Below are 16353 nucleotides of genomic sequence, written 5' to 3'. Positions count from 1 at the left end.
GCTCGTGAGCCGAAGTGCACGAGCCACGGGCCTGAGCCGACAGCACGTGCCTCTCGGCTCCTGGGATTGACACGTGCCGTCAATAATTGCTGCTGGAACTTCGCGGTGCATGGACGTTTAAGTACTTTAAGGCTCCTGAAAGAAGCGCACGAAAATTGCTTTGTGTGTAAATTTGTGTTGTGTACGTGCAATTCAGCTCGCGAATGCGCGTGCGATCGTGATGTGTATGTTTACAACGCTGGTTTCGAGCACTTTCGGAATCAAAAGACAGCCTTTGGTCGTTTTCTTTTTTTTTTTTTTTTTTTTCGTGGCCACTTTCGCGTGTTTGCAATAGCGACATTTCATTGACGATTTCCAAACTACCAAATACTGCAAGACAACTCATTTTGAAGAGGTTTTAGGAAGACTGTGCCTTCCTAACGAGCACTTAGCCAAACTTCAAAGGTTAAGGTAATTACCGCGTTGTGCGGGTGGATGACTTTATTCGCCGCCCTCCCATCCCTCCTGCCCCACCCACTCCACAAGGGATGTTGAAGTCCTGTGTACACTGAGGTGGCCAGACGTCCAGATATAGGCTGGACATGTCCCGGTTTTGCGGCTGTGATCCCGCCATCCGTGCAGCCTGCTTGTGGGAAGGTGTTTTGTCCCGCCTTCGGCCATAAGTATGAAAGATGGGTATCAAGCCGATCACGAAGGAAAAGCTGGAGGAATGGATTAAACGCACAACACAGCGCCTGTGTTGTGTTTCTTGTTTAGTCACAACGTCTGAGCTGTTTTCTTGAAGTTGCAGTGTACATACCAACAGGCCATTCAGCACAGCATTTGAGGAATGGTGGGTGTACGTGCTTCAGCACTCCGATACAATTGACGTGCCTTGCAACAAAGACACTAGTCGGGTATGCCATGTGCTTGCCAGGCAAAAACGCACCAGTGGATAGGGTGTTTTCCTTGATGAATAAGATGTGGACTGCAGAGAAGACGCAGATTCATTTGAGCACGCTCAAATGCTGTTGCTTAGGGCGAATCTGCACATGACATGCGAGCGGAACTACAGCTAGACACATGAGCAAAAAAGAAGAATTGTTGAGGGCAATTCATTCAAACAAGAAGTATTAATTACTGGCCAGGAAAAAACCTGGAGGACCAGGAAGGCCACATGGTGCAAAGCACGTCCCCGTCCTGCTTTGGGATCCGAGGAATATGGTCACTTTAATGTACACTGCAGGGGATGCAGAACCAAGGACGAAAGAAGAAATGCACAGTACAACCTCATTTGAAGTTGTAATTTATCCTTCATCTTGTCCACTTCCCTTGTACTTTAATACTTTAAAGTGTAATCTTTGCACAGTATTCCAACATTCTTGAACGTCTTGAAGTAGTGTAACCTCGACACAGACACGAGGAAGTAGACGGCACGGCTGCACTAGTTCAGGATGTTCAAGAACCATTACCAACTCACCCAACTGTCAATTCTTGTACACCACAATTCCACTGTTATAATTTATTCATCCCTTCACGACAATCTGTGGGGATAGTGTGCTCTTGGAGCATGTGGTGGTTTAGCAATCTAAGCAACCCAGCAATGCCATGCACCGGTTGTGCGCATGTGCAGTGCATTAGCAGCAAGATTACCTCATGTCGCCCTACCACATAAGTTTTGTTATTATGCACACACCAGTACTTTTCAAGAAAATGCTGGCTGGCTGTCTGATTGTATGCTTAATGCCAAGAGCTTAGCGTCTGCTCTAAGAAGCTAGAATAGTACATGCATCTTGTACATACATTTCAACACCCCAAAACTGAGGAATACATGACACCATTTTATACACAAACATGTTTTATTGGCTCAATTTACAAGCTTGCAGTTTGTTTATTTTTATTCAGAAAATATACAGTGCATGGAGAGCAATATACAGAAAGTGGTCCCACAGTTTAACACTGTAATGCATGGGACCTGTAATGAGACATTTTGATAGGATTTTCACAGGTGAGCTAGGACAATATTAAACAGCGCTGCTGAGCACGAGGTCGCGGGTTCGATTCCCGGCCGCGGCGGCCGCTTTTCTGATGGAGGCGAAAAGCAAAAACGCCCGTGTGTACGAGATTTCGGCGCACGATAATGATCCCCAGGTGGTCAAAATTAATCCGGAGCCCTCCACTACGGCGCGCCTTATCGCCTGCGTTGCGTCGGCGCGTTAAACCCCACAATCAATCAATCATCAATATTAAACAGCAGTTAAAAATGGTGCATTCATATATTGATTTTAAATTACACAATATCTATACTAACCGATGTGCTCGTGACCTGTTTTGCTCAGCTAACTGATGCAGTGGCAGTCTGATCCACCATCATGCCCATGCAGCAACATGCCACAGGTTGTGGCTGCAGTAAATCGGTGAAGTGCAGAACAGCACAGTTATGAACACTAATACACGAGATAGATAATTTCAGTGCCTCAAGCATTGTTGCGCACTATCTAAAGAAAGCCTGCCGATAAGTTCTTTTCCTACCTTTTTTGTATGTGTACGCTCACTTTAGTATCATTTTACAGCTCAAAAGCCATTTTTAAGGAAGACTCTGATGAAAGTGTTTCCACCATGTGTAACAAGCAGTGTGAACCGGCGTGGGTGCAATGTGGTCAAGCGGCCATTTTGTTTGCATTTTCTTTGTGTGTGCACAGACAAGTGGTAACTATAGTAACACATCATTAACTCGAACTTGGTTATCTCAAGTCTATAGTAACACATCATAAACTCGAACTTGGTTACCTCTAAAAACACCAACGTGTTTTTAGATCCCTTAGTGACGGCCTAATGTGCTTCATGAACTTTTACAAGCTAATCTTGAAAGGCTTTTGGTACAGACACGATAACCCAAAATATTGCTTGCATATAAGCTCATAAAAAGACCTTACCTTGTAGACGTAGTGGAGTTTATTGAGATATAAGAATAACTTAGGAGAAAAGAAAATGACATTCCACGAGCAGGCACAAGCACATATGACAATAAGTGTCCTAGTTTCAGAGTTTTATGGAAAATAAAAGTGCAAAAGACAAGGACGAGAGAGAGAGGGATAACACCGCGGCGATGTGCGACTGTTTTCAACTTGGCAGCAGCCACAGGAATTTCACAAAGTGGCATGCAGCAGCAAAAGCCTTTGGACTGTGCCCACTACAAGCCTTACACAACGGAGTAGCAGCACAGCACATTGAAACTTCCACGAGCTGCCACTGCAGTCTAAATGCGAGACACTCAGCTGCAAAAAGGAGCCACGAGGATTCATCCCTTTTGGCCGCGTGAAAGTCCTGTGGGGAGCCCCGAGCAATCTCCTCCACCTCACACATACGGCAGCTGGCGTCACTCGGCCACTCCCTGCACACCTAGCCTAAACTTAGCCTCGCACATCTCTGGATACCCAATGCCGGCTGTACGAAAAGTCTGCCTCAACACCAGCCTTTTCCTACGCAGCAGTCTTTCCAAAAACACTGCCGCAACATGCGCTCAAGGTTGGCTTGCTGCAATTATTACATAATGCAAGACCAAAATTCGTAATGTGCCTTAAAAATCTCTTCACTGACACTTAATCCTGACGAAGTGCTGTGGTGTTATCTCCCTCTCTCTCTCACCCTTGCCTTTTGGGCTGCTGTTCAACATTCCATACCAGACAGTTTTGTTTACCGCCTTCTCACTTCCTCCTCTGCCCTTCCCTCGTGCTACTCTTCTGGTATTGCCTAATTAAGGGCAATAACAGGACAGCTTGCTTTCAGATCAATATTTTTCTTTCAGCATGGGTGGGTCTCTGGCAAAATGTTTGCGTGAGCATTTGCCATGAAAATTCATAATGTGTTATGGTGTGCTGATCATACCTACAAAATAAATTTTTGCATTGAACAAATAGCTTAGTAAATAGACAAGCTTTTCCCATAAAGGTTCTCTTGAATTGTAAGGAAGACTGCCAAAGTTCGTAGTTAAAAAAGAAAATGTAAATTTGTAAAATGTAAATGTAAAATGTATGTAAAATGTAAAATGTAATTCCTGTTTTAAAAAACGCATAAAACAACACCTTTGCACTCCCCAGTTCTTCTAGATTGTGGTTTTCAAAAAAAAAACAAAAAACCAAGCATTCATTTAGTTATTTTTCCCGAAATCTGACAAAAACTTTACAAGGAAATTAGTGTATAATTTCTAACTATTCATTCCAGGTAGAAATGTATTTTTTATTTGAGATCTGCGTGCTCCCATTGTCTGCCAGTCTTTGTGACAATAGGCCAAATATTTGCTTTCTTCTCCTTCCTTGATGCTGTCACCCTGTTCCAGCAATGTGGCTGGTTAGTTTTTTTTTACGTGTTCGGTTACGAGATGCACCAAATCGCTCTATATTCTTCTTTAAAAACGAATTAGAAAAAGGAATAGGCAACCACTGAAACATTTGTAGACTCAATTTCCATTTATGTAACAAAAATTCGCCTCTATTCCCAAAAGCACTGTTCCCCCAGATATTGGCACCGCAACAGCCTTTTCTTTTTTTTTTTTGTCGGCATGATTTTTAAAATGTGAAATGTTTTTCAGATGTGCAACCTGTTAACTCCAATTCTTAGTGCTTTGCTTATTTCGAAACTCCACTTAAGAAAATTTTTGTTTTCGAGGTTTTACGACTAGCGAGTTAGTAATGAGAGTTTAATGTATTTCCATTTTCGAACAAGGGACAAAGTACTTGTACAATGCGTGTAAACCAAGCATTAAAAACTTCTTTTTTTTTTATTTGCCAAATACTTCTGACAGCACAGGACCCTGGGCGTACAGTGCCACTCTCATGCAATGCACGGATACGGAGCTTGTAGCCGCACGTCCCTTTCGCAGTAGACCCAAGAAAACCAGGAGCCAGCTGATGTGCGTTATCGCAACGGTGGTGTGCCAGCGTGAAATGCGAGGACCAGCCTGCCTTACACCACTTGTGTTGCTTCATGTGCCAAATGCATAGTTCCACTGGTCACCAAACTTGTCGTGAAACTTCCTGCCATCAATAGCATCCATGGACTGAGCCACTCTCTTTGCTGCTCGCCTGCATGAAAAGAGATCGCAAGCATTAAAGAAAGAAAGACGCAGACAAGGTTGACACTTTGCAGGACACAGTACCCTACTAGCCAGCAACTACATTCATCGACCCATTTTTCAAATGTCCTAATGATTTGGACGTTTTTTCTGGGACTCCCTAGTAATATACAAGTGCTTTTTCAAACTCGATTTTTCGAACCTCTTGATTAATCGAACAATTTTACAGTCCCCGTAAAGTGCAAAAAATCAGTTGGCAACTGTGCCAGCGAAACGAGTTTAACTTTCACTGCAGAATTGCTATCTTTTTCGAGTAAAAAGTGTCCTGATAACTCTGCCCGTGTCCGTGCGTGCGTTGTGTGCACGCACGCACGAGAGAGTGCACATGCACACACGAAAAGAATGAAGAAAGCGTTTGAACAACTGCCAATTTTCACAACCTAGGTGTAGCTTCCACATTAAGGGCTTCAGTTCGGTCAACTTTCTCAATTATTACAAAGGTTTAAATAATTACCAAAGTGTGCAGCTGCTTTAGCCTGTTGGGGTGCTCCCACATACCATGACAACATACTCGTGCGCCACTACAATACGTTCATAAAAGAAACTGCACACAGTGACCTGGATTCTCAATGCTGCCACAAGCAACAAAATGCCATCTATTTCAAGCAGAATAAACGTATTTCCGAATGAAAATTCTCTCCCACAAACTGCACACTCGTGCTCCCAAACCAAGAAAGCTCTATCTGTGGTACTGACGCTTAGGGTGCCAATGATGCAGACGTTTCACCCTCGGAAACCGCACAATGACACTGAACTCCTCAAAAACAACGTACTTACAAAGCACATTACTAACTCACTGGCCATTACGCTGCAATGTTATCTTTATTTAAAAAAAAAAAAGAGTCACTTCTCTTATGGTAGATGTTCATCTACCTGAAGCAACAAACTTGCCCACTATAATTCAGCTCTCACCATCATGAGCACACAGCTACATTTTATTCCTAGCAAAAGGGCACATGACAATGTCTTTAAGGAGTTTCATTGCCCAGGTTACTGCTTGCACGTTTCAATTAAAACTTGTTCAAAATTACCTTCGATATTCCGAATCGTTGTTTATGAAAGTCTAAATTTTTGGCAGCTAGGTCTTTTCCACTGTGAATATTCTAGAGCAACTAATGCTCCTGAAGTACAAATGTATCCTTTCTGAAATCTTAATTGGATCAATTTTTCCCCATTGTATTCAAGAGACATGCCTACTGACGAATACTGCAGAATGACAACTTGGCTCAATTCAATTCTGGTAGTCACTGTTTGCTTAAAATAAGTTTATTGGATGCTCAATGAAAGCTGGCCGGCACTCTTACTAGAAGCACTATGCAGTAGTTCTTGCATAAGAAAGCTAGTGAGTCAGAGATAGTTGGAACTATGAGCTAATACTGATAAAATTTGCAAGCACAGGCATACAACCCAGCTTCGCTCAAAAACTCCTCCAGCTACGGCTGCTGCCTGGAGAAGTTCAAACATAGGTACTAGTCTCAGCCCAGGGCCTAGAAGTTGGCAAAAACTTTTTGTTCCTTTGCACATTCTGCTTGTCACAAATTGTTGCAGGCAGAATTATTCCACTAGTCATTATAAACTCCTCAGTTAAGTTTTAACCCACACCTAAAGACTGAGCCACCTCAAGTATCTCAAAGCTGTGGAAGACATGAGCTTTACGGCACAGAAAGAAAACTGTCTTGTTTATTTGTGTAGTGTCAAGTCGGGAAAAAAAAGTCTGAGTTGTTTGAAATCTGAGTTAATCTGTCACAACTGTGTTCACTCCAGCTCTCATTGGGTTATTTAACCCTTTCAGGGTCAGTGACATATACGTACATACCCGGCAAACACCTTCAAAATGGTCAATGACGCACGTGTACGCCATCGCTGGTATGTTTAAACAGCGCGCCTTTTGTGAATATTTTTCTCGCTTGGCATGCGCTGTCACACTGCGAAAATACGTGATTTTTTTTTTTTTTTTGCCAATGGCTCTTTTTTTCTTTTCTTACGCTTCACTACAGCGGTGCGCCGGCTATCACTTGTGCATCGGGTAATGGGCGGGCGCGCGGCGGCTGGTTTCGGTTTCGTCCTCCGGGCGCTTCCCGCGTCTTGCGCTTCTCCTGCTTCTTGCGCCCGCGAAACTTCCTTAGAATTTTTCATATGTTACTCATGAATAAACCACGCGTATGTAACAACACGAATAATTTTTTGTCACTTTATGATCATTCTAAAAAAAATTACGCCAATTTTTTCTCGAAATAGATTTGGCCAAAGAATTTATATCAGCAATAAAAAAAGTCGACCCTGAGGGGTCGCATTTGGCGAAAAAATTTGACCCTCAAAGGGTTGAAAGCTGCAGCGGTTCATAGCCCCAATTCAGTTCAAACTCGTTCGACACTACTACATGCTTGATCTAGCATTGTTCTTCAAAAAATTCTGTGGCTCATGCTGATGCTTTCTGAATTTGGAGCATACCAGAGTGAATTGTGGACCAACCACGGCCTGAATATGGTTAACAACCGTGTACCACGAATTTTAAATGAATTCGCCTCCAAAGGAATTAATTTACTTAGTATTACACCTACTCAACTGAAACTTTATTACCTTCACAATCATTTGTAAACACCGCGTTTTTTTTTCCTTCCTTTCTTTGAATTGCTATGCATTGTTTCATTTGTAATTGCCACTGTGCGTTTGTAACGTGATCCCAATGTTTTGCAGTTCTTTTTCCCTATATTCTGTGTGCTGTAGAATCCTGCACTTTTTTTCCACCGAAATCCTACAAAGTTGTAACTATGTACTAGATGAGTCTTTCTTTTTCTTTTATCCTTCTTTACATTGCACTGCAAATGTCCAGTGTCATGATTTTGTTTGTGAACGTGAAAAGCATGATAAAAAAAAAAACTTTTTTTTTTTCCAGTTTAATTTTTTTTTTTTGCCTGGTGTTGTATTTTTTACCTGCAAATAAGAAACTCCGGAATTGTTCGCTACGTGCCCCACTGCTTTGTAAAGGGAGTTGGGTCCCTGTCAAGCTGGCTGCGTCCAGCTTTTTGCCCTCCTTCCTGCATTTTCTGTTGTTGTTGTTACGAAAATGCAAAATAAACGAATGAATGAATGAATGAATGAATTTATGCAATTACATCTCTCATTTTGACCTTGTTTTGTGCATTGTTACAAAAGGACTTGACACCAAATGAGTGAAAGCTTACATTACCATTTATGTACAGCTCCATAACTGTTTGAATATTTGTAACATCAACAGTTTTTTTTTCTGAACTGCTAGATGTCAGCGCTACTTACACCAAACGCTATTTAGGACATACTTGAAGTATGCAGAAATTTTATTCTCCAAACCTCCTCAAAAGTCCTCATCTTGAATGCTGTTCAAGCTGCACACTGAGCTGTATTTCTGGCACACTCATTATGTTCGCCTAATTTAAACACATGAGACCACGGAGATATTGTACAAAGCTGAACTACTTGCAGAATGCTTAAGGACTTTAATAAAAGTGCCCACAGCCTGGAAAATGCCAACATAATTCGGATTCACAAGAAGGGAGATGCCAAAGATATTAACAACTGCAGACCTGTCAGCCCACTCTCGGTTGCGTACAAGCTGTTTACCAAGGTAACAGCTAACCACATAAGCAATAGCAGATCACATCTGTGTCATCAATTAAGTAATCAAAAAATCTGCGCAGTATAATACACCCCTTTACATGGAATTTATAGCCTATGAAAAAGTGTTTGATGCAGTAAGCACCAGAGCAGGGGTGGAAGCATTGAAAGATTGACTGATTGTGGGGTTTAACGCGCCGACGAAGCACAGGCGATGAGGCGCGCCGTAGTGGAGGGCTCCGCGTTAATTTTGACCACCTGGGGATTTTTAACGTGTGCCGAAATCTCGTATACACAGGCGTTTTTTGCTTTTCACCTCCATCAGAAACGCGGCCGCCGCGGCCGGGAATCGAACCCGCGACCTTGTGCTCAGCAGTGCAAAAGCATTGACAGACCAGGGAATAGAGAAGACCTATGTAAGACTCCTAGACCACATATACAAGGGATGTACGGGCAGGACAATCCTTCACAAGAAAAGCGAATAGTCCCAATCCGAAGGGAGTATGACAGGGAAATAACATCTCACCAAAACTGTTCACAGTGTGTCTGGACAGGGTATTCAGGAAGCTTGATTGGGAAAATGCAGGATTATGGATAAACAGGGAACTCTTAAGCCATTTGCGATTGGCAGGCGACATATATAGTTTTGCTCAGTGAATCTGCAGAACACCTGCAAGAAATGTTTGAGGAACTAGGTGCAATCGGAAAGACTGGCCGTGGGGTTAAAAATAAATATGAATAAATCTAAAGCAAGATAAATAAACATGAAAAAACCACCCCTTTCAGCATAGGTAACAAAATGCTAGGACAAGTAGAAGAATATAGCTACCTTGGGCAGGTTGTCAGTGCTGATCCCAACCACACAGAAAGAAATCTGGCACAGAATAGGAATGGGCTGGAGTTCACTTGGCAAGCACACCCAAATAATGAAAAGCAAGACACCTCTATCGCTAAAAAAAATAGCATACAGCCAATGCATTCTGCTCGTGATGACTAGAAGCTGGATATTTAGGCAATAAAATGTGCATTTTAGGCACCTAAAGTAGGCAGGCAAAACAATGTTTTAGGCCCCCAACGTCGCAAATAAAGGCACAATAAATTTTTACATGAATGCCAATAATTTCAAACGAAGATGTGCGCGGACTGTATCTACTACAGGAAAACCAAAAATGTTATTTGGGAATACTGACAAACACAAAGTGCTACTTTATGTCTACTTTATGCTCAAGAGAACTCCACATTACCACTGGAGAATGGAGTCGTGGTTGCGAAAGGAAGCGGCACAATGCACGAAATGCCTACGCTGCAGCGCAGTTGCCTGTGAACACAGACAACAACACAAATGTGTGCCCGCACCTTGCCCACGGCACAGTAAATTAGTACAAAAGATAAATAATGCTTCCAAAAAAATGTGAGCGTTCACGCGCATGGTGACCGAGACACGAAGGCAGCGTAGCAGTGCGTGCATTCTGGGAGACTAGTGACATCTATCGGCAAGCGGCCGAAAGGGAAGGCGCTCACCGACAGATGAGCAATCAGTGGCTGATAACATCAATCAAGCTGGCAATCAGCGATACCATCAAGCTGGCAATCAGCTGACCTGTGCCCACGACTTCACTCATGTCTTACGAAAAGTAGGCTGTAGGACACTGCGCGAAACAGTAGTTAACGTCGAGGTAATGCTTTTGAGCTTACTGGGACGGCCTCATGCGTGCACCGTCTTGCCGGAAATGGCGCGCCCCTGTTGCTAAGGCGACATACATGGTTGCCGGAATGCGTACCACGCCAGTGAGTACGACCTACATCAAAATGGTGCGATAGGAGCTCAAGGAACAAAATAGGCATTTGCCTAAAATCTGGCCTCTAGTGATGACATATGGAGCGGAAACTTGGCGCCTTACTAAACAACTGGAAAACAAACTTAGGTCGGCTCAACGGGCTATGGAACAAAGAATGATAGGAGAAATGCTCAGGGACAAAAAACAAGCCTTGGGGAACAGGGACCAAACATGTGCAGAAGATATCATGGTTCAAATTAAGAAAAAGAAATTAACTTGGGCTGGCCACGTAGTGAGACGAATCGACAACTGTTGGAGCATCAGGGTAACAGAACGGATACCCAGAGACAGGTCTATAAGAAGGGGAAAGCCATTAACTCAATGGAGAGACAAATGGACTCCACCATCGCAGGAGGGACAGGGGCGGGTGGAGGTCGATCGGGAAGGCCTTCGTCCTGTAGTGTGCCTCAATAGGCTGCTGATGATGATGAGTGGTACATCAGAACTGTTGAGACAGAGTGTGCATTTCAACTATACTGTGATGTTGTTGCACTACAAAGTAGAAACAAATGACGAGAATGCTGCCAGTTGTCTTCTTCCTTTTGCTATCAAGATCTCCCTGTTTTCTCCCTTTAGGAGACCTGAATACCACAGGATGATGCCCATAGGACACCATGTTCTTTCTGTCCACATGCTTAAATGTTGCCGTGGGAGAAACTGGGGAGAAAGCGTCACCTGTTGAAGATTTTCTTCTCGAGGCGGGCCCGGACTTTAGCGGCCGAGCGGCGTGCCTGCTGCCCCCGCTTCCGCGAGGTCCGTGCCCCCACACGCAGCTGCACCCCCGTGGCGGCCTCCAGGTCCCGCAGCAGCTGGGGCTCCTGCCAGTCAGGCACACGGGGCTCCACCTTCACGTTGGGGTCTCGCGGGTTGCCCATCTCGTCCCGAGCCACCACGGGGCCGTGCAGGGGACACTGCACCGCCGTCCCACCCACCACAGTCAATCCTCGCCAATCTCCCCGAGTAGCTTCACTGGTGTCATAACACGCAAAATGGGCACCCAGAGTTGCTGCAGGAGAAGAGGAGTTGCACACCCACCGTGTGTTCACTCTGAAGTGCACAACCTTAAAGTAAAAGGCAAATGACACCAAATTTTTATGTCCTCTTTTCACTGCTTTGATCAGTGCCTACTGGGCTAGCAGTCATAAGGCAGCACATTAAATACATCAGAACACTAAAACAATAGCGAGGAGAACTGCTGAACGATTTCACACTGTATGATTACACGAGGCAATAACTGCTACTCCAGAATGAGGTGCATCTTCTGATGTTAACTTCTGATGCATTTTTTGAGTAACAGCAACTGAGGAATGTGGTGTGCTCTGGACTGCAAGGTGTTCCCACATTGCAATGAGGTATAAATAATACCCTGCAATCGAATAGGCAGAAACGCTGACTAATTTGAACTGTGGTGATGCACCGCAGTAAATTCGAACAACATTCCCCAAAGACTGCCTTTCGCACCACAAGCCGGTCTGTGAGGGCTGGAAAGGAAGTCGCACAAAAAGAGATGCACTCAGACACCAATTATTTTAAAGCAAGATCCATGCATTAAGTACATTGTAAGGCATGACCCGGCCACTTGGCATTTCTTTATAAGTGCTCACTTGAAGCATTACAGGACGTACGGAATGACTGCTGCTATATGGGGTGGCTTGTGTGGATGCAACAGATTTTACCGCGTGTTAACCGAGGCGGATGCTCTATTAGCTTCTACGCAAGCTATAATGATATGGGCATTTTTTTTGCAAATGGATCATAATTCCATGACTCTGGACACCTGTCTAGCTGCTTGATCTCAAAGTGCCCAAATATTTCCTGCATATTTCTATAGTTGCTTAAACTTCCGTATCTAACAAATTTTGCATCTTCTTGAAGGTCAAATTAGTACAGTAGAATCTCAAAAAGCATGCTTCAATATCATTGCAGAAATGCGGCACCCAGGGTTGAATGCAGGCAACCTCACCTTCACTCTATCCCGCCGAGGACACAGCTTCCCGCTGGGCAGTGGTGCACGGCAGGCCCACTTTACAGGCTCGAATTCGCCGCTGAAATCGATGCGCCTCTCTCGAAATGGCAGCTCCTACACCACGAGAAAACCACGGTAGCAGTTGACCAGCTAAACAGGGCCCTAGTTTCAAAACAGTGTGTGTGCACGATGCGATGTCACACCTGAGCAGGTACGACATCGTCGTCCCTCGAGGCACCTTTCCAGACACAGTTGAGGTCACTGAAGCCACTGCCTGCAGGTGCTTCCATCTTCTCTTGTTCCCAGTAAATTAGGTCCAGGTCAATGTTCCGCATAGGAGCTGTGTGTGATGTGCTCGGGCCAGCCTCCTCGATGTCTCTAGGATGAAAGTAAAGCTGTTGCTTTGAAAGAGCAACACTGGGCACAACTGTATCTTACTTGGCGCTGGGCACTATCCGACTGCTTGACGCTGAACTGAAATAAAAAAGAGTGCCGTGAGCAGAAGGCACGGGAATTAAACAGCTTGAAAAGTTTCCCGTACCTGGCAGTAGCATTGAGGCTAGCAAGCTCTTTTCTCAGTCGAAGCAGCTGCACCTCTCTAGATGTTGGATCAGCTATCACGTCCGGTTCCTTCTGGTGACCAAGTTTCTTAGGACTGCTGCTCTTTGGCCTTTTTTCGACAGGCCCAAGTCCTGTAATTGTTTAAATAGCATTGACAGCCTTGCTAAGGAATTTGTAGCCAGGGATTATCAACTTACCGTACTCGGCCCGCCGGCCAGCAGGAATGACAGGTTCGTAGCCTTCTTTTTCTGGCACCTCTTCAAGTTCACTGTCGCAGGAGTCCTCAGACTCCACATTCAAATCTCCAAACTTTTCGTGAACTATCTCAATACGGTGCTTGAGGTCAATCGTATCCCGAAGGACATTCATCGGGTGATCAATCTTAGCCAGTCCTTTCAGCCACTTTTTCACCAAAGGAAAGAAGCCATCCATCAGTTCTTTGTCGAGTCGCCGCAAGTTGTCCAGAACATCTTCATTGTCCGCTGTCCTGCACACAGCTACTGTGCGTGGCACCTCTATTTCCAGCTTGAAGGTCACCGGCACCGCGTGGTCTCTTAAACGTTCAGCAATAGACGCTCCTGATTGGGCAACCATGGCTGGTGTGGACTCCTTGTCCAAGCCTTCCTCCCCAGTTTCGCTGGGAACTAGCAAAAGAAAACAGTTCTCCATTTGTGTGATAATCAGCTGAATTTCCGGTGTACGGTCAGTGATCTCAGAAAGAAGCCTCTGAGCCCAGGCAGGCTGCTCCTCTGTACGCTCCTTTGTCTGAAAGATACCAGGTCAGCGGAGGGACATACCAGTGAGAATTGTCAACCCACTGGTACAAGATGCACGATTCCCAATATGAGCAAAAAGAGCTCCCAAGAAAAGGCAAGCTAGGCCAACTTTCTGAAGCGCAAGTCGAGAAAACAGGAGCAGGCGTACCTGTTTCTCACATACATAAATAAGTATATGTCCTCACCTGTCTATAGTTCCTTAAAAAATTTGTTGCAAGGGCAAGGACTTTGTAGCTTGCTCCAAATTTCTCATTCCATTTTTCGATGGTCTCCCAAGACTTCTGCTTCAAGTTCTTGGACGCTGCCTGGACGAAGATGAATGGCGCACAGTTATCAAACTAACTCAACATAAGAAAGAGAGGTACAGAAGCAACGGCACACTTACCAGAGTTCCAGGGAGGGGCAGATCAGGGTTGGTATCCGCTACTAGTTCCAGAACTCTCTGAAAGTCTTTAAGAATCAGTGTCCGAAACAAGTGAGACCTTGTGAACAATTCGTTAATGACCGAAAGCGTGTCCAGGCGAACGCTAACGTCATCTTCTGCCAACCTTTCCAATAGCAATACGCATGCTTCCTTCACCATAGCGTCTGATGAACTGAAACGAAACCAGATCACTTAGTTCGCAAGTTTCACAAGGACATTTCATAACTGGCTACTAACAAAAGAGGGCCGCGAGTGCTGCATCGTTAATATTATAAAAGCGTAGGCGTTACAAGCCTTACCGACAGAGCCGCTTCACTTTCACCAAGCAGTTTCTCTTGACGTTCTCCGGCCCTTGGGATGTTAGGACCTCGATCGCCTTGAAAAGCTCAGAAGAGTTCGACTGTGCCATAGTGTCTTCCAAATGCTTCCGACGAAAGTAGGTAGCCTATTCTGACAGCCGCCAGGTCTTTCTGCGAAAAATCAACTTCATAGCGAATACAACAACCACCTCTACCCGTGTTTTCCTTCGCTTTCCTTCGCTTGCTGCGCTCACAGAGCAGGCTGCGATTGCGAAGGAAAACACAAAACACGACTTGTTCCAACAAGCCAATGCCGATGCCCATGCCAATGCCAGCCAACGAATTGCCGCCTGTATTGGTGTAATGATGATGATAATGTGATTGCAAATGCGATAGGCATGCCTTTTGCGGCCCATCATAGGGTTTGATATTTCAGTATGAAACTCTGTTATGTTAATAGAAGGAAAAACTTGTTTCCTCCTCACAGATCAAAAATGAAGTTTCTGTATCATTCTGCATTGTTCGCGAGGGCAATAGAGTGCCGTACGTACCCCCTCTGGCCTGCTCGAATAAATGTGCACACTTCGAGAGGCGGTGTACACATATTCAGAACATTAAATACCTCGCGAATACTGATTCCTATTCGATTCGATTCGCAACGTAGCTTTACCGCCCTAAGTATCGAATATTCACAATTTACAAGTTATAGAGCAAATAAAGTTGGCTTTGCCGCACGACGCGTAAGCTTTACCGCACGGCCTGCCCCTTTGGTTTGGCTTTTTTGCACGATGTAGGAGCTGTGCAAGAAAGCTGCGAGCGATCGTCGGCGCTAAATGCCCGCCGGTCTGCCGCGTGTCCGTATGCATACATTAACCACAGCGACAGTAGTTTACAAATGTTTCAATTTTCAAGATGTATAAAAATAAATATGTGAGTTGCAAGGATAGACAAGGTCGAGTGGCAGCCCACGAACACCTTAAATGCAGTGTCAGAATACTGTTTTTTTTTTTTTAACAGCGAAGCTGTTGAGCAAATAAATTGTTTGTGCATGGTGTCCGCAGTTAGAAATACCAAGAAAATGTCAAGAAAATGTCGAGCGCTCGTACACGTGTGCCTCAAGCGCACATTCATCAAGTCAAGGAGATGACACCCCCCCCCCCCCAAAAAAAAAAAAAAAAAAGAAAGAAAGAAACGACTACAGCGTTTGCAGCGTGCTCGGAACGAGAAAGACTCCTGTGTTCTCCGTAATTGTGGCAACACTTGCTCGGAACGAGAAAGACACGTCCTAGCGTACGCCCCTCCAAGGTGGGGTCCAAATGATTATCACTTCAAAAAAAAAATTAAGGAAGCTCACAGTTATAGCAACAATTATGGTAAAGGACATTGCGGCAGCGAAGAAGCAAATAGGCTGCAATCGATTCTCGTGAAGGTTGCGTACGGCTTCGCTGCCTTCAAGTCTTACGCGTTAGTGTAAGCTTCCATTTTAGATGCGACGCTGAGAGGAGCATCTCTTGCCGGCGGCCCTTTCCTGCGTGCGTCCGTCGTCCACGTCCGCACAGCTGCGTCTCTCCTCCGCTCGTCTCCTCTCCTCTCTCCGATAGCGAACACTCTCTCCCAACATCTGCGGTCGCGCTGCGCGCGGCTGCGCACTGTGCGCATGTGCAGTACTCTCTCTCCGCGGTCTCCTCTCCTTCGGGCGCGCTGCGCATAGAAGCGGAGTGCCGCGCTCCGGCCGGTCTCTCAGGCGACGGTCGTCCGCGCTTGCGCTTGCTCTCTTGCCGT

The 16353-nt window shown here is 44.9% G+C and overlaps 1 protein-coding gene across 1 annotated transcript; it reads right to left on the bottom strand.

The window, feature by feature from the left end:
* Positions 1 to 4729: 4729 nt before the first annotated feature.
* Positions 4730 to 14886, bottom strand: LOC144155950 (UV-stimulated scaffold protein A-like). The gene is made up of 10 exons (XM_077687673.1): positions 14572 to 14886; positions 14234 to 14444; positions 14034 to 14153; positions 13270 to 13837; positions 13053 to 13203; positions 12950 to 12985; positions 12715 to 12889; positions 12509 to 12625; positions 11221 to 11456; positions 4730 to 5063 (listed from the first exon to the last, which is right to left on the bottom strand). The coding sequence occupies exons 1-10, from the start codon at positions 14679 to 14681 to the stop codon at positions 4964 to 4966; spliced, it is 1824 nt and encodes a 607-aa protein (XP_077543799.1). The 5' UTR covers positions 14682 to 14886; the 3' UTR covers positions 4730 to 4963.
* Positions 14887 to 16353: the final 1467 nt, after the last annotated feature.

Source organism: Haemaphysalis longicornis, unplaced genomic scaffold, assembly GCF_048455015.1.
Source record: "Haemaphysalis longicornis isolate Haplotype H1 unplaced genomic scaffold, Haemaphysalis longicornis Haplotype H1 scaffold_1, whole genome shotgun sequence".
In the NCBI taxonomy this organism is placed as follows: Eukaryota; Metazoa; Arthropoda; class Arachnida; order Ixodida; family Ixodidae; genus Haemaphysalis; species Haemaphysalis longicornis.
Note: the sequence above shows the minus strand (reverse complement) of the source record. Positions and strands in the feature narration are given on the sequence as shown.